We start from the raw sequence: 25,983 nt of genomic DNA on the forward strand, positions 1-25,983 counted from the left end.
CTGGGCTCTTTGCCTTTTGTTTAGATCACTAAATGCATCTTTTTCTTTCCGGCAGCGTTCACTAAGCGAGCGTTCACACCTATTAGTCTGTTTGCTGAGTCAGAGTGTAAGTTGATACTTTTCATTTGTTTGCTATTGTGCTTTGGTTTTGTTTCACACTGCACGTAATTAAACAAGCAAAAAAAAAAATAAATAAATCTCAAACCTTTGACTGAGAGAAATGTATAACATAAATGTCCTCATAAATCATATAAGATTAGATAATTGCATAAATAACTTTTTAAAAACAGTTTGTGTTTTTAAATCACATTAAGGGTTTAGTTTAGTGTTTGGTTGTTTGTTCAGAGGTCCAAATCTCCAAAACACATCTGCAGTAGTACACCTCTGTACTTTGGCTCAGTATAGCAGCAAAAAAAAAAAAAACAGGCTGCAACCCAAAACACGTGGCATGTTCGATTCATATCTTGCTGATTCAGAGTCGAACCTCAGTCATACACTCTCTCACTGGTTGTTTTGGTCTTCACTTGAGTGTGATTGCTCTGTTCTCACCTGCTTAAACAAAGTTGCACCGAGGGGAAAAACACAGCAGGGTCCCACTCGAACAGACGAAAATGCTACATATCTGAAAACACCCTAAATAAAAAGAGATGACTCTTTTTTTTTTTTTTTAAGACTAGACTCATTCTTTATAAAAGAGTCTCTGACATTATAGAGGCTTAGAGACACTGTGACCTTGCATCAGCATGACTGAGGAACTGAAAGACAGATAGAGAACAAGAACGATAGACCAGAACGAAAAAGAAACAGAAATAGGAATTGTGTGGAGGGATGAGGAAAAGGAGAAAGGTGCAGAGAGGATAAAAAAAGGTAAAAGAGACAGCCAGAGAAGATGGACTGAAAAACAGAAAGCTGGAGGTGGTAAAGAGGCTCGTTGAAAAACTCTGCAGTCGTCTCTCACAGCTTCGGCTCTGGTTTGGAATGCTCAGTCGTCATGGGCACGGGCTGCCATTGCTATGGAAACCACAGAGCAGGAAGGATGTTGGCCATGGAAGAAGCGAAAGAAAAGATTGACGACGAAGTGGAGAAAACGGAGACAGCCTGACTAGGATGGAGACACAAAGAAGGATATTATGATGGATATTTCAGCGGAATCTCTGAAGCTTCACGGTTTTGTCATTGCTGCTGGCGTCAGAGGGACCGACCCTGACGCTGGCCGTCGGAGCCAAGTTTTCTTCCAGCACAGATCTATGGCATGGTGGTTAGTGCATTTGGCTACAGGATGCTATCTAACAAAAAGACAATGAGGACAAAAATGGCAGGCTGCTTCCAAATGGCTTCTGTCTGGCTGCAGGTCAAGCGTGAAGGATGCGGCTGTTGGGACACATTTGTTAAACACTCCCTCCAGGATTTAGCGATTTTGTGATCGCAGAAATTAACGCAAATTCAAGGCAGCGCCGAAACAGTTGCAGGAGCTTACAATTTATTTTTTAATCACAGCAGATTTTCCGCAGATGACGGGTCGTGTGACGTCATCACGATGCGCCTTCAGCCAAAGCCCAAACATTGGTACAGCTAAACGGTCTCATTTGCCAACAGACATCACCGTGAAGGACCGTGCGAAACAATTCCGTGCGATTGCAATTCCGCCAATTCAAGTGGTTTTCCGCAAAAAAGCACCAAAAAGTCTGTGAATTGCCTTTAAAAAAAAAGGCATTGCTATGAAATGCAGACTGAATAAGCAGGATGTTTTAACCACATGGTTTCCATCCTTGTCAGTTGGTAGCTTATAAAACAGCCCTTGATCCAGCACACCTTATTATTTTGCATTGTGAACTAGAAGTAAAGCAACATAAAGTGCGGTGCTCAGGCGGATGTGAAAAATTAACGTGGTCACAGGATACTAAATCAAGGTTAAGAAATGCGTGCACAGGATGTTTCAATCGACAGGTCAGAACCGTGTACAACTGAGGCCATTCATTTGAGCTGTGTAATTTCCCTGATTTCTATTTTTGTTCCTTGACCATTTTGCCACACACACTGTGTTTGACTATTCTCTGGACCTCCCTTGTATTTTGATGGTTGATGCCAATACTGTGTTGGACAAATGCCTGAGTTTGGCCTGTGATTTAGTAAACTCTGCACATGGATCCTAACTCTCCTGCTAAGTGTAGTATTGTACGTACTGCTAATTATCTCCCAACTAAAACAGATACAGTCTCTATAAAAGTCCAGATACTAAACTGTACCATTCATGGTGGAAATACTTGCCACTGGAGTGGTGCCTTTAAGAGTGTGTCTTTAGCACCTGGGAAAGGTTGTCCTTAATATACTAGCTATATAAAAAGTTTTCAAACAGCCTGTGAACATAAAACCAATGCTTAGCATCAATAGGTAGGTACAGTGGCCCAATAAAGGCTGGATTTGTAATGGAATCGCATTCCTTAGTGGCTGGGTTCAAACACAATTCTACTTTATTAAACGGTGTATGGCCCAGCAAGCACTGGCAAATAATCTAAGCATCCACAGAGCCGGGGGGGGGGGGGTGGATTTTTTGATTGGGTCGTAAGCCCCAGAGTCGGAGCAGAAATTAAAGTGATCAGCGCTCAGGCCTTGGAGAAACATCCGGAAAAGACACTCAATTATGTACCAATCAGCCAGAGGCACCCACTGCTCTTAACTCCACTGATTTGTACCCTTCACCAGGCTTTGGACTAGCTGGCAGGCGATAGGGATGCAAAGCCAAACCCCTTACACACACATGCACACACATTCTCAGAGTGGGTCTTTTCTGGCGTCCATTAATGGCATGATTTCTATTTCCTCTGGTGTGTTTTTGATAGCCGGTCATTGGGATTCTGTGCAGGTGCAAGTACTTTTTAGCAGTTAGTGACTAGACCCCAGTAGATGGGTCAGCAGAGAGAGCAGAAAATGAGAAGTGCTTTAGGAAAAAAAAAAAGATAATTACAACCCTGTTTGTGGTGGGAGAAATGTTTTTTTTTTTATGATGGCCAGTCTGATTATACTATTTTAAAAAATACAGTTTTATCTGCAGGGCTGGCTATCACAATAACACATCCATCAGCCCTAAACCATCTCCCTCAGAGAAATCTGCCATCAAAAGTGGCCTCTGTGCAAATCCCGAGCCCTAAACCTGCCATCTGTAATGTAATGCAATGTCTGGCTGGCCTAATCCGGCCCCTGGCTCTCTGTTTACTTATCCCGCCTAGCCAGCGGCAGAGATCTGATGTGACTGGAGGGGGACGAGTCATAAAAGACGGGTTAGTGAAATTCCTTGAGCTAGAGCTGTTCTGTACTCTGACACGTGAACTGCAGGAAAGTTGGCATCACAATGTAGATCTTCCATAAAACTGAGTTAAGTCAAATCAGCAAAGGAACTTGACACAAAATGGAGGCCAAAATGAAAACAGACGCTGTCCGTGGTGCTGATTAGAGCTTGATTATAGAGTTATGATGCTCAGTGAGAAGCTGGTCCTGATCTCTGCTAGCCTTGAGCAAGAGGCTGATGGGGTTGGGGATCTTCAGCGTTTTGGATAATTGCTGCTCTGGGGGTTACTCCGTTCAGCCGGCACTGTGGCAGGAACCCCACTGTGTGTGGACGTCACTGCAGAAGATTAAAGAATAATAAAAATAGAGGCAGGCAGAAGCATTTGAATGGAGAGTTTTAGGGAAGTCCTCTTTAGAACTTAAGAGTCTCAATGTGTAAGACATAGGCATCAAAATTGAGTATACTCAGGCTTGATTATAATGCCATCAAGGATTAAAGGTGGAAATTCTGGGGGGTGGGAGCCTTCAGCAAATTCATAACCGATTGTACGGAGTGTCATTTCATAGTCAATTATCTGATAAAATAATGGCTTTCGAGTTGCACTGTCGAGGGTTCACCAGAGCCATTTTAGCGCTGAGGTCACAAGCTTATCACCTTTTTATTTTCTAATCAGCGGATGGCATAGAGAGCATGCAGAGCCCTTGAGTGGGTCACTTTTCAAAGTGTGCACTCTGCGTCTTCCTTTGACAGCTTTCAGGAAAGTGCCAAATTACGTAGTTCACACCAGATCACATCTGCTACATTGCTTGTGTTGTGTGGAAAGGGGGAAAAAAAAAAAAGAATGATCTGCTTAGCTAATGTTGTTTTCTTTCTTTTTCTCATGGTGGCTCAGCAGTAGCTGAGGCAGCTCTTACGGCATGTCGTAGATCACCTGTGTCACTTCTCCGGAGCAGTCAGGCCAAACAGGAACAAGAAAGAAAACAATTTTTTACTTGTCAAATGAAAAGCAAGCGCCACTTCCTCATGTACATTCATTTTACTTTCAATCCTATGGGTTTGTATTTATTTATTTATTTATTTTGGACACACTTCAATATTGAGTGTAGCATTATCTCCTTGAATGGGTGCACCAATTCAACCAACGTAGATATGGAGAGAACATGCTTAGGATCGAACCAGGAACCTTGTCCTGTCATTGGTGTGTGTTCCTGATTGTTTTAACCAGCACTATTTTTTTGTTCCCTGTACTTCCTGGCCTTTGTTTCTCATCTGAATTCCTGGTTCTGACCCACACCCATGTTTACATGTTCCAGTATCTTAGAAATGTCTTCACTTATTGTAATCTGGACTATAAACACTTTGCAAATGACCATAAATGGATTCTTAAGCATTATACATTTTCCATACCAAGCACAGATCATCCTAAATAATACACGCAGTACTGTTACTAATCCCAAGGCTCTTCTTCACAATCTCCTCAAACCGAACATCCTTTCAACACACTTAATACTGTTAATCTGGCATCACCCAGGAAAGGACGGGTTTCCTTCGTTTGCCGGAGTTTGACCTCGCCACTCTCACTACTGGGGTGTTTATTACGGATCTAAACCTACATCCGGATTTCTGTAAGGCTGCTTTGTGACAACGTCCTTTGTTCAAATCTCTATACAAACAAAATTGAATTAAATTGAATCCAATATCCTACCAAGCATCCTAATAACAATCACTGGATGTTTAATGGTATGTATCCTGCACCTCTTTACTCCTGCATGATTCAGTGTTTTCTCCACTCAGACCCAGCTTATGAACCATTAAATCATTACTTAATGAGCTCGTTAAGGTTTGTAGAATTCCTGGAAATCGACATGGACAGAGCATGGATTCAGTCTTCTAGTCATCCGTTCTTGTTGAACTGATCAGATCCAGATCAGTTCATCGGCATACGGATATGAAGTCCGAAGCAGTGGTTCTATTGGGTTTTTTTTCGTTACTCCGCACTATAGCAGATCAAGGTGGTGGAGGCTTGCGGTTGGTAAGGAGCCCGTGCAGAGCAGTTGAACAGGTCGCTGCGTGTGTCTAAGTGCTATTGATTCATCGACGTTTTCACGCCACCTGCTGCTAACAATGCTGGGTTTCAATCCATTCGCACGGTTTTGTTTCTTTTTTTAAACAAGGCTGGACTCTGTACAGAGTACAGAGGTGGGGATATACAGTTTAGCTCCGTACTACGGAGCTATGGAAGTCAAAACACCCAAAAACTACACTTTTTTCCCTTTTTTTTTTTTTTTTCTTCTTCCAGTTATGAATAAGATTGCTCATTCACTGAAGGGGAAAGGACTTGGCATGTGAAAGACGTGTATTTGCTTTTAGTAGTTGTTTCTTTTGCGTTACTCTGATTTTCTCTAGGTGAACACTGATTCATGACCGTACGAACCTTGGTATTGTGAGCCGTGGTTAAACAAAACAAAAAAAAACAAATGGAGGAATTGCAAATGATTAAGTCACGCTCACACCGGACCTTTTGCGCACCGTTTTCTAACTGTTGCTTGTTGAACATCTATAAAAAAAAAATTAAAAAAAACTATTCTAGTCTCTAAAATTCTCTTTTTTCTCAGCAATGTTAGCATGTCAGGGAGCTAGTATTTCAGGGAAGGGCAGACCAGGATGCTTTGTCAGTGACTTCTCTTATGTTATCAAATCAGTGCTAGCTATTTCTGCTTACGTACCAGGAAATAATATTGTGTTAAGTGACCAGAAAGGTGTGAGATCAGGGCCCAGAACAGCCAGATAGAAAGGATCCTAATAGAAAAGATTCCCACAGAGGGACAGAGTTCCGCAATAAGAAAGGGTTCCGTGAACAAAACCTAGGAACCATTACCTGACCCGAAAATGACATTTAGAATAACCTTTTACAATCTTCACCCATGTGAGTATAATAATATTAAAAGCGACAAATGAATCTATGTAAATGAATTAGCAGCTGTGGGGTTTTTTTTCTTCATTTCTTCGTCTCTTTCTGTTTGTGCTTAATTAATTCTATTCAATTGAACCATACAAACATGTTTTAGTTCCATACTGCACAATCTATCACAATTAGCCTGTTGTTCCGATCGTAATTTCGGCCGCTTGCCGTGGCCGAGCATGCGTGCGCTCATATGGTTTACCAATACCTAATAATAAATAAAGAATAAAGAATAAACTCACACTCCTACACGTACATAGACACACCATGCCAGTGTTTCAGCCTCTGCGTGTCCTTTTTTAAACAGTATCACACCGCCCGCATGTTGAGCGGACGACATTACACAAAATGTAATTACACACCGCCGCTCAGCCACTTTTCTGTTTTCAGTCAGCCGTAATGCATAACTGAAAAGAGGCTGATGCAGAAAATTGTTAATGTGTTTGTGTGTGTGTGTGTGTGTGTGTGTGGCGGCAACATGTTTGTTCAATGATATTCTGTGTTTTGCCATCAAAGCCTGTTACCTTGGCAGTCACACGTTGGTGCGTTTTCTAGATTGCTCGCACAGGTGTCATGCAATGGTGGACTTCCTGTAAAATGCTCAAACACTAAAATAGCATTTAAAGTAAATATTTTTTTCTGAGAATGTGTAGTGGTTGTAAAACCATTTAATTGAACTTGAGACATGGTGTATTAATGGTTAACATGCTTGCCTCACACCTCTAGGGTTGGGGGTTCGAATCCCACCTACGCCCTGTGTGTACGGAGCATGCATGCTCTCCAGATGCCTCTGGGGTTTCCTCCCCCACTCCAAAGACATGCGTTTTAGGCTGATTGGCATTTCTAAATCGTCCGTAGTGTGTGTGAATGCGTGGGATTGTGCCCTGCGATGGGTTGGAACCCTGTCCAGGGTGTCCCCAGCCTTGTGCCCCGAGTTCCCTAAGATAGGCTCCAGGCTCCCCGTGACCCGGTGTAAGATAATCGGTATGGAAAATGGATGGATTGTTAGATAGATGGATGAACTTGAGATGTTTTTACTCTACCTCCTATATGTGAAGCACCTCCACAAGTCCCTGTGAATGAGCCGTCACTATAGAAACGATAACGTATTAGAACGAGCTGCACTATTGTCCGAGCGGCTGCCATAGAAAAATGAATCGACACCTCCTGACCAATCAGAATCGAGAATTCAATCGCTCTGTGATGATATTGAAGTTTTGCAGACAACAACGTTTGCTCATTTTCAGGTTTCGGATCAATCCCATGTAGTAATTCAAGTGTTTTTCGGTCTGTTTCAGTCCACAGACCCCCAAAATTTCAGCTGCTCAGAGCCGCGATCCGAAACTGGCGAGATGTGTGTTTCAGTCATCGATTCCTATTAGCCTATCGATTTCTGTCGTGTGCTTGTTTTTTTTTTTTTCTAACTACAGAACAGACGAAAACCACGCTTTGCGAAATGAAGTATCGTGAAACTTTCTTTGAACAAATAAAGCTTCGGTGACGCGCTTCACCTGGGAGGAAAACTGCAAAAGGCTGCCGCACTTGTCGAAATCAATCGGGTCGTTTAAAACCGAAGCTCAAAGCTGATATTTAGGGGAATGTTTTCAAACGTACTTCCGAACCGAATCTATCAGAAAGCCGAGCGTTTCCCTTCGCTGCAGGTGGGAGGAAACGTCTGGAATCGATCACTTTCGGATTGAAGCTTCTCCAGACAAAGCTGTTCTTTTTCTCCCCTACTTAAACGCATCTCGTTTTACATAGCCTGCCTCTCTGGAATCAAATTAAATACGGAGAGAAAAAAAAAAAAAAACGGAGGAGGCGAAGGAAGAAGAGTGCCGTAAGGTGGCATATACAAAGGCCTGGCTTCGGTCCAGCTCTCACGGCTCTCGCAGCTCTCACATCTGATTAGCGCTCGCCTTTAAAAGTCAGGTTCACACAAGGCTACTAATATTCCTGATTAAAGCTAGACAGAGGGGGCTGTCACTAAGCCAAAGCCGACGTTTCGGGTATGTTCATTACCGAGAAATATAACCATGCACAGATTTGGGATCTTAATCTCCTTTCTAATAGCACAAAAGAAAAAAAAAAAAAAGATAAAAACATTAGCCAAGAATACAACAGATTCCTGACTTGACCAGGAGAGATTTGTGGGTAGTGTAGCATGTTTTTCTCACCCTTGCTTTAGGAACATTTTAGGACTGGGGAGAAAAACAGTACCAACTTGTTGAGCCCTGAAGCAACATGAACAGTACACACAAACAAATTCTTGTAGAAAGTCTGCATGAATCGTGTACTGCCTGGCGTTCCAACAAAGTCGATTCCGAACATGGATCCCTGAGGTACTCATTTTGTGATGGATTAGCGCCTGGAAGGTTTTAAGCCGCTGGCAACATCATTTTAAATATTAAGAAAAACAATACAAAAGATTACTGTTATTAAATAAGTATTTAACAAATATCCCTAACTACTATTTGTTCATCAGTAAAAGTGACAAAAATATCCTGTTTTCCGGCGTGCCAGATCGAACAATGATTGACAGCAGCATCTGTTGAAAGCAATGTAAACAACTCGGTAAGTGCTATTGCTAGAACAGCGTGTAGGACTGATAATGGAGCTTCCACGGTGCTTTTGTTTTTGCATGTGAGTCATGAACGTTGCGTGGTGTGTTAGTCTATTTCGTGTGCGTTCCACTGCTGATTCTCGCTTTGAGCTAGTCTAAAAAGCTACACGGCAGAAGCAAGGGGATGCCTCCGCTGTTAAAAAAATGAGCCTTGACGTTCCTTACGATCGTATAAGTGACATCTCTGCATGATAAAAAAGGACGGACGGCGTTTCAGACGTTTGACCTTGCTGTGACCTTGAACTTGTTTGCCGACGTAGGCAGAAAAATAGATTTAATTAAAAGATTTCCTACACGTTTTTACACTACTACATATAGATCATGATCATCTCAATCATAAGGCAGCCATTTTGTTCATTCGTATTCCTTCAACTTTAACGACGTTTGAACTACATGCCATTCTCTCTACAACTTAAAGTGCACCTGTTATGGTTTTTTCAGATACTCCCTTTCACATAGTGTGTTATAGAGCTGTTTGTGAATGTAAAAATTCTGCGAAGTTTCAAAAATCAAAGCGCACGACAAACGGAGTTATCGACTCCCAAAAGAAGGAACCGATTCTGAACGGCTGAAACGAGTCGTTAGTGATTCCAGACTTTACTTCCTGTACTAACCTACGTAGGTTTGTAACAAAAGACTCCGCCTCTCGTCTTCATCACCTGCTCGCTGACAGCGGTAGACCGATCACGACAGACAGGGACGTCTGACCAATCAGAGCAGAGTATGCTCTCTGAAAGGAGGAGTTTAGAACGAATCCTTTAGAACGAATCATTTAACGAGTCGTTTGTGACACTGGGGAAAAAAAAAGGTAATGCTGCAGTTTAAATGATGAGCATGTTAAAGTGTTTTTTGATCTCGGATGCGTGTAAACCTATCGTATGAGACCTTTAAAACAAAATTAGACACGTTTCAAATCCATAATAGGCGCGCTTTAATAAGACAAAAAAAGCAGCTTGTCAGGTTGCCAAGAAACTGAAAAGTCCTCAGAAAACGTCAAGATACCGCTTACACCCTGACTGTTACAGAGTACTGAAACTGGAGACTCCTTCCACAAATGTTATGGATAAATAAACATCTCCTTACGGAAAACTTCACCATATCAACAATTACACACGTTGTCTAATCCATTTATATGGAGCGCCTTCCGTACAAGTTCCTATGAATGAGTTGTTACTATAGAAACAATAACGTATTAGAGCGAGCACGTTAATATGTACCGTATACCGCAACTGTGCCATGGTATAAATAAAAATAAACAAATGATATTATTATTATTATTATTATTATTATTATTATTATTATTAAATCTCCAGTACCCCCGTCTGTCATTTTCCTGAGCAGTCCGTCTTTTTTTTTTCTTTCCTTCCTGCTGTTTTCACATTTGCTGCCGCTCATCTGAGTTTGCCCTCGGACATGTGTTTTACTCCAGCGGATATGTGTCTGGTTGCTTCACTGTCACACAAACCCCTTGTGCAACATCTGTGTCATTTTCCCTGCATGAGCCAGCGCCACTTTACATTTCCCTCACAGTCCACTGCCCACACACACACACACACACACACACACACACACACACACTCACACAGTCTAATAAGCACTCTCAGATAGTTATATAAGTACTCGTGGTGTCAGCGACTGAAATATCTCCTAAATTGTAAGAACATTTTTGTTTGTCCTGAAATTTTCTCCATTACAGATGATGGAAGGCTAAAAAAAGAAAAAAAAAAAAAAAAGTTTCAATATTGTCCATGTCTGACATGTACTTTTAAATGAAACACAATCGGTGGGGAAAATAATCAACATCAGGAAACATCAGGGTGTCATAATGAAACCGAGTTAATGTTATCACACTAAAGTTGATTATATTCCTTTAAGAGCAAAAGAAATTCCTATTATCACTCAAGTTATAGCAGCTATAACTAGTCTTTTTCTTTAATCTGTAACGTTTCTATAGCAACGGCTCCGTTCATAGGGACGCTCCACGCAATCGAATTTTCAATCTAATAATAAACAGATTCAAAAATGTGAATAATCATCAATATGGTGAAGTGGTTTCTGTAAGACGGTGTTTATTTTTGCATTGATGGAAGGAGTCTCCAGTGTCGGTCGGAGGTCATTTCCTGATCCTCTTCCTGTTTCTGTCCAATGCGACGGACAAGCAGGAGACATGTTGAACTGCAGTGTGGCAGTCTGGGTAACGAAGCAGGAGACAGTGAGTGAAGCCACAACACACACACACACACACACACACACACACACTGAACCAGCCTGGCAGAGCAAAGTGTGCAATGAGAAATGACATGATCGCGACAGTCTGTTCCTCTTTTACTGTCACATTCACGTGTGGAACACAGACTGAGCCACGACACCTGTTCGCCAAAAACACTGCTCGGGCATACACACAATTATCCGCATGCGCACAAATGTACAGTGCCCAACACACCCACACACACACACACACGCAGACACATCATGATAAGTGTTTTAACATGGCTGCTGTGTGAGAATGAAAAGAACAATGAAGCAAATTAAGCTGCTTCAGTGTGTGTAGTGTGTCAGAGTGAGACTAACCGCTAACTCTATTATGGCTGACTTCCTAGCGCTGATATACCGTAGTGCTGCGGCTCTCGCATGATAACACAGGGGTGAGCAAAAGAAACACAACTTTCTCTCTCCCACACACACACACTCACCTGCTTGCAGTATACTGGTTTTATTTCTAAAAACTGCAAATAATTGCTAATATGTGTGTGTGTGTGTGTGTGTGTGTGTGTGTGTGTGTGTGTGTGAGTTGCTACTACAGAAACTCACAATCCTGTCATTTTATTTCTGAAAAGTTCTAGGGTTAACATTACTGTTATCTAATCAGCAGAACACAGCAGCTGTGAAACAAGTTAGTTTCTCTTCTCACTTGTCATTGCACCTATAAAGAGTCGTTCCCTCACCAGCCTCTCTTTATTCCCTCTCTTAAAGTTAATAAGACAAAAAAATACTGCAAAGAAAACGCAACGCGTGAACCGTCCTGTTCTGAAGACGTTCGAAAACTGAAACTTTAACAGCTTTGACGATGTCTGTTACAAAGTGCTGAGACTAGAGACTCCATAAACGCTATTTAAAAAAAAAAAGAAAGAAAGAAAAAAATTTTTAAAAAAGAAAAACTTTTCATTAATTGGCTTATTATTAGCCTCCGATTATGTAGATCGTCCATCATACAAAAGGCCCTGTGAATCAGCCGTTACTATAGAAACGATAATGTATTAGAACGAGGGTGTTCATACTGTATTAACCTGTAATTTGCACCCGGATTTAAAGCAGCTTTCCTCACTTTAGTCTACAAGACACGTCAGTCGGCCGGTTGCAAATTAAACCCCAATCGAAGCCTTGCCACTTTGGGAGTCGGTGATTTACACGTCTGAATGTTTATAGACCTGTGACATTTTGAGTCCACTCAGGAAAACATAAATGTATGTTGTTAGCTCACAGTAATCAGCTTGAAACTTTGCCTGCTCACCAGGAGATCTATTGACCTGCCAGATTAGCATTCCAGCACTGAGTGCGCACACACACACACACGATTGACATCATTATTAATGCAGCTAATTAACGCTATGCTAGACCTGAAACTAACCCCAACCTTAACCTCAGGAACTTTATATATATATATATATATATATATATATATATATATATATATATATATATATATATATATATATAGTCTTTTGAACAATTTTTCAAAGCAGTTTCCTCTCGAGGACCGGCAAAACGTCCCCACAAGGTCAAAGCATATTCCTGTGAATATGACATTAAAACATTTCCACACACACACACACACACACACCCTTTCTCATTCTGCTGCTGTCTCTCACACCTTCAAACCCTGAGTCCAAGGGACCTTTATAAAATTCCGTCATTAATTTTAAATGAGCCATATTTTCTTTCCTTGTTTTATTATTCAGTTTGCAACTTCAACAAATCGCTTTTTTAGAAGTTTGAGTTTGGGAAATTCTGATATGAGATCTAGATATCCAATTTCTTTTTATTTTTCCCTCCAAATTACTGCAACACTTTACATTACGTTCAAATGATAACACACGTAAGGAGCTATTTCAGTGCAAGTGCGAGCTTAAGCGTCTGTGTGGGTGTGTGGGTGTGTGTGTATAGTAAATCTTTAGATCAAGAATACTTTTTAATTCCATACTCCAAACTTTCAGAAAGAAAAGAACAACACACTAAAGATATCTGGCCTCATTTATGAATCTTTTAATGAAGTTGTGTGTAAATGTTTTCCTCCAGCTAGATTTACAAAAGTTTCAGTTGTGCTGATTTTCTTCATACTCACATGTACTCATGTTGATGAACGCCAACCAGCCGTAAAACACCAAGCGTGTTCACTGTCCGTGTAGGCACGCCCACAAAACTCCATAAAAGGCGAAGCTCACGAAGCGGAAAATGACAAAACGGCGACTAATACGGAGGGCGCAAAACCTTACTTAAATTCCTAGGAATCTATAGGCAACGATACGATTTGAAGCCGATCAATTGAAGTTCACGTTAGTTGAGCTCACTCGGTGTAAATTTACACTCCCTCACGAGCGAAACGTAGGATACGAATAAAGTAGATTCTCTTCTGATTCACTCCTATGAATGCGTCACAATCGTGCCTACTGATATTGACACACTGCGGGCTCGCGGCTGCGGCGAATCACGTGCGGAATCACGCCTGAGGCGATATTGTTTTTATCAGTCCCTCCAGGATTATGCGATTGCAGAAATGAACGCAAAATCAAGCAAACCCCACAATATTCCGAGGAGTTTGCTTTTTTGTTTTTTTTTTGTTTTTTTTTTAATTCCCGCAGATTTTCCACAGATTTAGGCCAAGGCGCATCATGTGACGTCATCACTACGCACATACCGCCAAAGCCCTCTTCGATTCACGTGCGTTGAACGTGAGTACAGCTAAAAGGTCATCAGCATGAAAGACCGTGCAAAACTATTTCATGCGATCGTGATTTCGCCAATTCAAGTAGTTTTTCCTCACAAAAAAGCACAAAAAAAACTCTGCAAGTTGCAGCACGCAGTTTTTAAAAAAGTGACACAAACAAACGTATATATATACAGCAAACTTTAAACGAGCTTCGACATGCCTTTTCTTTAGTAATGGAGTCTTGCGGGGTGAGTGTGAGCATTGCCTGTTGTTTTCTCTGTGACGATGGCACCTGCTGCCTCCAAGTGTTTCTGGAGCTCTTTCCGAGTGCTCCTTGGTTCTTGGGCTCCTCTTCTGACTATTCTTCTGACTCCCTGGTCAGAAATCTTGCGAGGAGCTCCTGTGCGTGGCCGGTTGATGACATAGTGATGTTTCTTCCACTTGCAGATAATAGCCTCAGTGGTGCTTACTGGAGGATTCAGACGTTTTGAAATACGTCTGTATCCGGTTCCATCGATATGTTTCACAACAATAAGGTTGCGAAGGTCTTGGGAGAGCTCTTTGCTTTTACCCATCATGAGATATTTCTTGTGTGACACTTTGGTAACGAAAAGCATTTTTATAGACAATCAATTTACTAACCCAGCTGATATTCATTTGGACAGATGGGGGTGTAATTACTTACGGATTTCAGCTGGTTCCTTGCCTTACCTCGCCTTGGAGAACTGCTTTTTCATAGCGTGTTCGATACTTTTTTCCCCGTGTCATTCCACTTTATTACACATAACTTTATTTATGGACTTTAGTGTTGTGAATTCTTTATATTTCTGGATTTCTTGAGTTAATACTGATGTCTGGTGAAAATTTCACATGAACAACCATATTGGAAATAGATTTACTGAAGCCACACTCACTTTATAGCACGTTGATTAGCTAACCAGGTTACAATGAATTGTACATTCACATTACGTCGCAACCCGTACCGTAGTAACCCTTAAAACTCGGAAGTGGAATTTGACATGGTGATATACTGCACAAAGTGCGGTAATAGTAAACATAAACACTCATGGAATGCTGTTCGACCAATCGAACTAGTGGACCAGAACTAACTGTTATATAAATAAATCTGAATGACAATTATTATGAAAATTACCTAGTCTGACTTCCATTTCTATCCACAATGCTTTCCTTATCCTTATTCTCCATCTGCTGCCTTCTAAATAAGACTGACTTTATCCCGGGAACATCATCTCTACCCAAAAATCCGCCTTTTGGTTCAAATCAGTCCAAAACGTGCAGCTCGGCAACATCATCTACCTCCTCGTTCATCTTGTTATATCTCCAGACGCGCCTCTGTGTGCATTGTTCTCATCTTTATCGCTTGTTTCTCGCCCCCTTTCTAAAAACCCTTTCATCCATCACGCAATCGAAGCTCTTTCCACACCGGAGTTGGGTTTAATCGGCTCCGGTTTCTGTCGTGTTCGCATTGTGTTGTGCTCGTTTTTCCATCTCTGATAATTGGCCCCTTATATAACAGCAGTACTGCAGGGGACGAGCGTTCAATTAGTCTGTTAGTCAAGGGGTGTGTGAGCGTATATGAGTGTGTCGGTGTGTGAGAGAGGACATGTATGAGAGTGTATGAGATTTCGGAGTGTATGACAGGAAAACCATAAGATGGGCTTGAGAGAAACACATCCACACACACACACACACACAAAAAAAAAAAAATTCCACAGCAATGGCATGAGATTTTCTTTCTCTGGGTGTAAAAAGCTATTTGCTCACATCTGTCAGGAAGAGGAATAAACCATTACCTTTTTGTTGAGCTGGCTGAATCCACAAGAGAATTTTTTTTTTTTTTTGTATAGCAAGAATGAAACACTGTGTTGTGCTGTTATAGGACAATAATCAACCACAAGCAGAGCTACTTTTACTACACCAACGTGTCCTGACGTGTTTTATTCCTCGTATATCACAGCGATTTGTCATCAAGTACAATATTTTATTAATTAATTAAAAAAAAAAAATTCATACTTTTTTATCCCTTTATTGGTACTTGTTTTTTGTTGTAGAACATCTGCAAAAGAAGTCTGAGCAGTTACTATAGAAACGATAACGTATTAAAATGAATGCATCACTATTAATGCCGTTATGCTCGTCTAGGAAATGTAAGGCCTGGATTCTGATGTATTTGTTTGAAAAATAAAACCTAGGACAATGAATCAATTCGAAATCCGTTGGAACTGAACATGAGGGTTAAATAGAAATAATGTTGTTTGGTTCCATTGTGTTATTTTGGAAAATTTCAGTTGAATCACGTGTAATAATAATAATAATAATAATAATAATAATAATAAGTCTTTCTTTTTTTCTTTTTTCTCGTTCTTTGTCCTCAGGTTCCTCACCAGATGAGCGCTCTGACCTTCTATCGCTATGAACAGCCCGTTCTGGACTACTGCCAAGCCCATCAGCCGATGCGCCTCAACGTGAACTATGATTGCCCGCCTCAGGGTCTTGATGATCTGCCACCACGTGACAGGGGCACCATTCAGACCGTGGCTCTGCCAGCTGTTCCACCCTCCAGCTCACCTCCTACCCTGAGAACACCCATACAAGGCCCAGGTGTTTCTTACCCAAGCACGGAGCGCTCCATAAAGTACCCGTCCATCGAGCGGCCTACTAGCACCCTCACCTTTGGACGCTAGCACTCACGGGATGCTAAAGCGAATTCTATAGGATGGTAACGACTCTTTGAGTAGTTAGAGCCTTTGGAAAAGCTAACATTTTCAGAAGGAATTTCACTCCACATACGGATCTAACTTTACGTGGATGGATTCTTCTTCTGGTGAACTTTTTTTTTTTTTCTGAAAAAAAGAAGAGAGAAGGATCTATAAAAGACCCAACCAAGGACTCGCAACTCAGATGTTCAATACACGCTCCATGACAGTGAGCTCTATGTACAGGGAGATGGGATTTCATTTGTGGTTTTTTTTTTGTTGTTGTCCTTTTTTTTTTTTATTCTTTTTTTCAACACAAACGCTGCTCTTCTGAGTCTCGTTCAATGGAAAATTGAAACTCAATACAGCACGCGTGGCGCGTTAAATGGCACTTTAGTTGCTGTTCTATGTCCTTTTCGTGCCAAACACGACGGGACGTTGCCTTTGAAAAGCTGATAATGGTGATTCACTCACGCTGTGTCGAGAATGAAACAGAACGTGCAATAAACAAGTTTCGTAGTGGGAGGAAAAAGGGGGGAACAGGTGCGGAGACAAAATATGGCCTACATGTAAGAGAAGGAATGAAACAAGTTAAAGTTTAACAGCCCTCAAAGACATCTCGCTGTTATTTTCAGCTACATTTCCAGACAGCGGTTATACACGGTGTCAGCGATTGATCTTTGAAAGAGATCAGGATGTCCCGTTTGGACGTAATCCTTTCAGAGAACAAGACGCTCTGCAGTATCTGTTGATACTATCAGAAAGTTTCCAGTGCAGATTTCAGTGCAGACCTCCTGAGATGTGCACATGTACCAAAGATTAAGCGTTCTCTGAGATGTACAGTACACACCGCATCAGATCCTCTTGTGGTACCAAACCACCAAATCTGTAAGCTCGGACAAAAATGGAAGGCCTGAAATTGGTGTAATAGATTTACCCTCGGTTATAGCTCAGATGTCAATCGTTGACGTGAACACATCAACACAGAGAGAAATGTGCATTGCGTCTAGCTAGCTAGCTAGCTAGCTGTGCGTGTTTCTCCAGACTCTGTTAGCAGGTAGGAGTTATCTTCTGTCAAAACTGCCCCAGTTATCTGCTGACCTTCAATACAACAAGACAAAACATAAGGTCAAATAGGGTTAGGACAAAGGTGGCAAATAGACTTGACAATAGACTTGTGTGATATAGATTTTCTTTTTCCTGCTCACGATTTATCATTTAAAAAATAATAATAATGACGGAGAACAAGAATTCGACCATTTTTAAGTTTAAGGAGTGTGCGGTCAGGAACTGCTGTAGTGATTCTGTAGTAATGTGCAGCAAACAGTACACAAAATATATAAATAAACAACATAACAGTACACCCGCTGCTCAGAGTGTTTAAACGTCAGCGTATTTAATCACTTTTTAATTATCATTATCGTTCATATTATCTGTAAAGTGTTAGATTTTGGTCCAATTTTTATAATTATTTTTTTTTTAATCATATTTGGTAAGTTTTTTGGTGGCATATGTAAAGTATAGCAAACCGATGTAAGCTAAATCAAACTTATACATGGATAATTTTTATTAACGGACCCACAGAATTCTCCGTTTACCGTGTCCTGCGAGTCATGTCTGAATATGAACATGTGAGGATCTAGGGAAGTGGGCGGGGCTTACAGGCAGGGTGAGTTAATATTAGAACGTTAAAAAAAAAAAAAAACCTCCGTAACTGTCAACCATTTCAGATACAAATACCGATTGGTACGTTTGGCATTTTTATTGGGAAGTGTAGGAACCAATAAATCGTTATCTCAGACAAGTCTATTTCTTTTAGCAGAGTGTAAAAAGGCATGTCCGTCTGTCCAGCGTCCACTGAGAAAAGGAAAGAAAAATGCCTGGTTTTGAATTAGACCAAGGATTACACAGTGTGTGAGGATACCATTAGGGCCCATTTGTTTCTATAAAGGCCAAATAAATGGTTGCTTGCTGTGTGTTTGAGCATCAATGGCGGGGTTTGAGTGACATTTTAAGACGTTTTAATAGATTTACATGTTCAGTATTTCAATGCTTTGCTATCAGAGTGTCTCCTGAGTGCTGATTCACTGAATGTTTGCCACTAGATGCCATGTTTCCATCTACAGGAAGTCAATTCCCCATTGGCGCAGCGTGGACCAGTGGTGATTTGCATTCATTTTTACTTGTAAATGGACTCCAGATCTAAGGAACACTGGGATTGTTGCCTGTAAACATGGATATTTTTATTTTTTGTCACCCCGTGTGCCTGTGTGTTTGGACTCAACACAATGAATGTGGATCTTGTACCTCACCATTGGTGGATTTTCTGGATTTTATTTTTTTTTGTTTTTTTTAAAAAAAATCCTACTCTCCTGCACCACACCAACTTCATTCTCGAATGTCAAGGTCAGAGGTCAATTCAAAGCCTGTCAGACTTTTATTTGACCTTGACATGCAAACTAATTGGGAAGACGATGCTTCAGCCTCGCTGCGAGAGACATGGCACCCTCGAGGCGATCAGTGACTCTGCACAATGTTTGCAGACACTAATTAATTAACACACAGGACGTGTTTATCTTGTACATAGAGAGGAAAAAGTATCACATCGTTTGCTTCTTGATACACACACACACACACACACACACACACACAGATGGTGAACAGTAGGTTTTGCTCTGCAGAGACTGATCTCAGAACAGCCGTGAGAGAAATCTTCAGTAATATATCCACATTTTAAAGGTCGATATTTTTCTATCTGCTCTCATGACCTTTACATCTCATTGTGCTCATTAGTTTTCATAATCCGTCCTTTTTGCTCGTCGAACGCGTGGAGCTTGACAGTGTAAAGATTTTACGGAACACTCCGGGAAAATAAGGTCTTGTTATTTTAACAATGTTCCACATGGTGTCCACGCTCCCTGGTTTCATTCTGCCGTGGTATTTTCCTCCGACTCTCCCGGTCAACGTCGGTTCAGTCTCCTCTGCTGTGTTTTGCAATTTTGAAAAGTCCTGGCAATACACACCAAAAAAAAAACAAAAAAAAAAAACGAGATAAAAAAAACAAAGAAAAAATATCTACATGTACAATAAGAGTAGCTTGTGTTGTGTTCCAAAGCTTCATGTATGAATAATGAGCTGTTGATTTGATATTATTGTTAATGCTGTGGAAGTTTTACCCACAATGCTCCAGTATCGCCCACCAGGAAGAAAAAAAAAGACACGAAAAAATTGCCCTGAACAACCCCTGAGACATCTCAGCAATCACACACAGAGTGTGGTGCATTCCATTGGCCTGATTAGTACAGTTCAGCTGGATGTGCATTATGGGAAAGCAAAAGAATGGAAAAACAAAAAGCTGTGTGGCTGTGTTCCAAAAACAACAAGGTAGAACTTACAGTATTGGCCTGAGACGTGCTGTTCAATAGCTGCTTCTCAAATGGCATACTTAGTGTTGAGTTGAGTCCACACAGGGAAACTCAGAGGGATGTAGTGCACTATAAATACCTGCTTAAGGTATAAATACAGTGATTATATGCCATGTAGTCGAAGGGGCGGAGCCATCAGAGTTCGGTGTCGGAATACAACTACACCAGGGATATTCACCTAAATATGATTGAATGACAACAGTTACCTTTAATGCTCAGCCATTAATGATTAATATATGGCTAAAAAAAAAAATAGTACAAGTTGTTGTTTTGTTTTGAACTGGAGCTTCACGTTCTCACCACTTTTGAGCGATGAGATGAAACGTTTTTTGAACTTGACGTGGCGAATACGTGAATACTCTTCTGTCAGAATCAGAATTCTCTTCTGATTCGGTAATCAGTCCAGAGAGGGTAAATGAAATAAAAACTAAATTAAACTCTGTGAAAACGCTTTCCTTGCTCAATGAGCTACGTTCAGCGGAACAGTTAGCAGAGGATCTGCTACAGAAGCCTCAGTGGTTCCTGCTTTAAAGAGTCGCTGAACTACGCCTGATTATTTCATTTCATTTATTCATTTATTTATTTATTTTTGCTTGAATACATTTAGAGAAACAATCCAGTCCATGCTCTGCCTGTTTATGGCCACTTTATATAAAAAAAAAATAAAAACATTTAAGAATATTTTGGTTAAAAAAAAACAAAACAAACATTGGCAGTTGTTCCAGCATTCCGACTTTGGTGAGCTTTAATGACCGTCTCAGTGCCGTGTCATTTTTTTTTTTTTTTCAGGTATCGTGCCTGCATATTCAGGTATGTAGTACATAGTGCAAGGTACGCCATTTGAGACACAGCTAATGACTAGGGATCAGGATTATCAATTTGTTGAATTTTATTACATTTTGTGCTTCAGCATACTTAAAGTAAGGAGGATAGGAGGATGCAACGTCCGCGGGGGTCGCGCAACGACGAAACCACATTCGCAAGGTTACAAGGACACAGGATATCCATTTGCGTCTTCATAACGTCTGTGGAAGATACTCAAACACCGTCTCCGCTTGACGTATGCTGAGGCCCTTTGTCTTTATTATCTTTTCAAAATGAGGCTCTTATGGAGACATTATAGGGAGACATCTCCACACTCTTTCAGAGATCCAGTCAAGCATGAATCGTATGACTGGCCACATCACATTAACTGTGTGAGTGTGTGTGTGTGTGTGTGTGTGTGTGATCTGTTCTACACCAGGGAAAAGATGCTTTTCAACCCATTTGTCCTTTGATCAACTCATTAGTGAACCAACGATTGAACCTACGAGCTGATAGAATGTGTCATGATGGGTATTGTTTTTCAATCGAGGACAAAGAGGATATGTAGGATAGCTTCTTGCTTAAGTAGACGACGTGTCCATTTAACCGAGAATGCAGAAATTGGACAGGGACAACCCTTGTATTTCTGAACTCCGTCCATCAAAGCATTGACTATGAGGTTAAAGTGCATAAGGTCAGATTTAATTTGAAGGTATTTACATCTACTAGATGAGGATATTGCATGAGGAGGTTCAATTCCAATCACTGTGCCATCCTGAAAATTTATAAAACATCTGCATCTAATATTGGTCCAACACCACACACACACACATCTTTTTTTATGTCTTTATTGCTCTTTTGTAAGGACACACCAAGATTTCAGACACTAAAAATAACTTAAATTGACCAAAGTGACACTTTTGGTTTTTGACCAAAAACACAAAACATGTTTACATTTTGACTAAAAATGTTACCCTGCGTCATCCGAGGACTTTTTCTTTAAAACTTACCCTGCCTTAACGCTTCACATCCTGGTTAATGTGCAGCCCACATATCACTGGTTAAAAAAATATTATAATAATTTATTAGCAGTGCAGTTTTGTGGAATATTGTCCCTATTTACACGACATAGTCTTTCATTACCTGATACAGTTTTAATTAATGATTCATTTAATAGTTTTTACTTAACACTTTTCCATTTTAAAAAAGTACTAAATGATTTATTATTAAAAAAAAAATTAAATACATTTTTACAGTACAAAAATGTTGTTTTTTTTTTGTTTGTTTGTTTTTTATGGGGGGGGGGTTCAGCCAAGAATTTTCATTTCATCACATTACAGAAAGCTCAGTTCACATGTGATTATATATATTTTTTTCCACATGTGTTTATGATCATGTGTGAAGAAAATAAAATGGAATTGAAGGGACATTTCAACACGTTACGGCCTGAAATTCACCTAAATAACTCATTTCAGAAAATCAGAATCTGAAAACTGAAACTGCATGTAAAAATAAAACCACATACGCTAGTAAGCAACTAGCCATGCTACAGTAGTCCTTTTAAAGGCCTCTAATTTGTCAATTCTAACATGTATTCCTTTTTTTCATTCATATCAAGCTGTTTAGACAATACTGAATCACATAGCCAGTGACTTAGCTCGATGTCATACTGTATCATATTCAATTTCTTGCTGCTTTTACTGTGAATACATGATGCCTTTATTTTATATCATATCATCATATCCTCTTGGACTAAGAAATACAAAGCCTTAATACTGGGTAAAGCATGTAGGAATCCCAGTTCTTCAATACACACTCGGCTTATTTCACTTGATTCCTATATGGTTCACCGAGCAAAGATGGAAATGCCTTTGAATTGAAACTGACAGCCAGCAATTTATCCTCAGAGTCATTGGTTCATTTCAAATCCAATGTGCTGGAATATAGGGCCAAAACAACAAAAATTGCATCAGCGTTCACTTACTTACGTGCTGCGTGTTTGTGTAAAAGCTATTCAGAGTTTATTCTAATTCATGCAAGCACACTTGTTTAATATTCAGTATAGCATATGTGAAAACTGACATGGAAAAGTACATCTGATGTCATTTTATTTTGTGTCCGTCATCTCAAACAGGATCTGTTGTCAGGGTGGACTGCCTGCTGAATATTTACTTCACAGTAATGATACATGAATGCCTTTCCTCCTTCTTTTTTTTTCATATGAAGTAGATGTTTTTTGGGGCCTGTTGATACCATTACTGATATCAAAATATGTGACCTACTTACTATTAATCAATCAAGGTGATCGAGTAAGAGTTGGTTTAGCTCTTTATGTGCATTTCCGTACTGCTAGCAATGAATTCCTCATGCTGAGTTTTATGGGGTTTAAACAGCATCTTTAATAGAGAGCGTGACGACTGCCGACCTTGATTTGCGAGTAACGTGTAGACCCCGGCAGGCGCACATGACACAGTGCTCAGTGCTCGCTGAAATGACGTGCTCACACAAGTGACAGTTCCTCTGCATGCTTGTTTCACTCTTCCACACTCATTTTGGGTGTGTTCTATTTCCCCGCAGTTCCTGGTGGGTTAATACTAATGGTGGATTAGGTTTAATGGTGGACTAATGTGCATTAGACATATACTGACCTTCAATTATCATATCTCTATAATTGGCTAATCGGTTATCATGGTTTACAGTAATATCACTATTCTGCGTTATAAACTATTGCGTTACTAGTTAATGCTTTACATTAAGGTTCCCTTAACTAACATTGTTTGTGACACAGCCTCACAAATGCAATCTGGAGGTAACCAGATTTTTAAAAACATTCATTGTAAATGAGGTATGGGCAAAACTTGTAGTACTTTAAAAAGTAGAACATGTGAGAATTTCACCATGAAAAGGGTTTTCCCCGGCTCTCACATACTCCCGGATTTAATTAACATTAACAAATGTTAATTCATTAAGCACAAGAAATGTTAACAAAGCAACAAAGTTAACACATGAATTGAGGTTTGTTTAAATGTTAACTAAATACACAGGCGTTGGCGAATGTTTATTCAATCCATGCCTGCAAATAAGTTGGCATAAGTGAGGGGAAAAAAAAAAAAACCTCAATTACAGCATGTCTAAATATCTAAATGTTGATAAATTACTGAACTCTGGTCTGAAGGTATAATATATTAAAATGTTTCAAATGTTTTTTTTTTAAGTGTCAGTCCTGAATTTTGCAAGTTAACACGTGCAAACACTCATTAAGCTGGTGAGCGTTGGCTTCATTTTACTCCGTGATGTTGTGAAAATTGCTTCATGCAGGTGTTGAGTTTTGGTTGATTTAGTTTATTATTAAAAACAAACAAACAAACAAACAAACAAAAAATCAATCTATGTCACTTACAGGGTATTAATCCTGAAGTTTACGGTTTGTTCATGTTAACTAAATGTCTTTTAAGGGAATCTTAATGTAGCGATGTGTTTCCCCCATGTTGTTCAGTGAACACAATGATGGCATTGGCATTGTATGCATGAAAATGTAATATTTCTCGGAGACAGGAACAAATTAGAAAACAGCTGCCTTCCAGTTGGAGTAGTGATGCTATTTAAACCTTGTATATCGTGCATAGGACTTTGTGAGATATACGTATCATGTCCTAATGTTGACGCATCAAGTAGTGGATAAATGCAGAGCTTCAGAAGGAATGGACAAAGCTGGAAAGGACCAGATGTGTTTGCTGACCCTCAGACTACAATAGAAAGTATCAGCAAAGACAGACATGCATACACTTATGTATAACAAGAAAGAAGTTAGGACGTTCTTATCTGGGGCTTGTGCGTGGCAGAATGGTGTTAGAAGTGAGATAACCAGTGAGTACAGCCATGGTTTTTTTTTTTTTTTCATTTAAATACCCAGAATTCCCAGGCTTATTGATAAATACGATTGGGTAAAATCAATTTTGGAGACTCCTGGGGGTCATGATAATATTTGTCTCAAGTGGTTCAAATTTCTGCAGAATACAGATGTACTTCTCAATATTAAGTGACTATAATCTATAAATGAACTTTAGATTGCAGCAGAATGCAGTTACTTGCACAGCTTAATGGTCCACTACGGTAAATGTGCTGAATTATGTGCTTCATGCTGACTATGAGTAATGGGTATCTGTCCACCGTTTCCTGTATATAGCCAAGAGGCAAGAGTCAGATCAAGCCATCCAAAACCTATCAAGCCATTTCTAATAAACTGGTATTTTTTTCCCTTTTGCATTACCCAAAGTGCACATTTCACTGCTATATGAATACTGATGTAAACGAAACAGGCAGTACAAAGTTACTGTTTGAAGCTTTAGCCTGTGTGACATCTGTAGAAGAACAATATACATAAGATTTTCTGTGTGAAATTATAAGCCCATCTATAAACAAAAGTCAGGGATGCTGTTGTGTTTGGCAAAGAGCCACAGAATTTGATCAATTAACTGGAGCTGAAACTAATGATTCATGCAAATTTGAGATATCTGGTTCAAATTATTCTTTTTTCGCCACCCAATCAAGTTAAGGTAAAGGCAAAACAGGATGAAAAGCAATATAGTTCCCCTTATAGATATTGTTCTCTGCTGCGCTCATTAATCTCTGTGAAAAATCATTTTCCTGGTTTTGTCTGGTCTGAGGTTGATGAGATGTTTTTTTTTTTTTCTTTCTTTTGTTATTCTTGCAGGATGTAAATATGCACTACATCATTTTCAATCCTTCAACTTAGTTTGTTGTCGTTTTTGTCTTTTTTTGTCTGTTAACAGATCGGACACTTTCTTTCCCCCTTCCGAATACAAACTTCTGTCTCTTCTTTGAGTATATTATTGTCTGAAAGAAAACGTTTTGTAAAAATTTTGATGATGAAATCTGAAATAAAGTAATTTAAAGATCTAATGTATGAAAAGACGTGTCTAGGTTTCAGCTTATTTAAAATCAAAACAAAACTACACACGTTCATGCATGGCAATGCATTCATTCATTCATGGTCATAGTGGCAACAGTCTATGAAGGTCATCCCAGATTTCTCTATCGCCAATCACAGAGTCCAACTCATCCTGAGGGATCCCCAGACACTCCAAAGCCAACTGTGAATGATGATCTTTCCAGTAAGCCATGAGTCTGCCCTGGGGTCTCCATCAAGTCTGAGAAGTCTGATACAGCTCTTGTGGCATTCAACCAGCTGTTCCATCCATGTCCATGGGCTTCTTTCAAT

General features: G+C 40.0%; 1 protein-coding gene across 1 annotated transcript in view; it reads left to right on the plus strand.

Moving 5' to 3' along the window:
• Window positions 1-18,225, plus strand: part of LOC128620133 (leucine-rich repeat transmembrane neuronal protein 4-like) — a 109,846-nt gene extending 91,621 nt beyond the window's left edge. Inside the window, exon 3 of the mRNA XM_053644828.1 lies at window positions 16,192-18,225. Within this exon, the coding sequence (XP_053500803.1) occupies window positions 16,192-16,500 (309 nt within the window). The 3' untranslated portion in view covers window positions 16,501-18,225. The remainder of the gene's footprint in view (window positions 1-16,191) is intronic.
• Window positions 18,226-25,983: the final 7,758 nt, after the last annotated feature.

The sequence above is a fragment of the Ictalurus furcatus genome, chromosome 16, assembly GCF_023375685.1.
Source record: "Ictalurus furcatus strain D&B chromosome 16, Billie_1.0, whole genome shotgun sequence".
Classification (NCBI taxonomy): domain Eukaryota; kingdom Metazoa; phylum Chordata; class Actinopteri; order Siluriformes; family Ictaluridae; genus Ictalurus; species Ictalurus furcatus.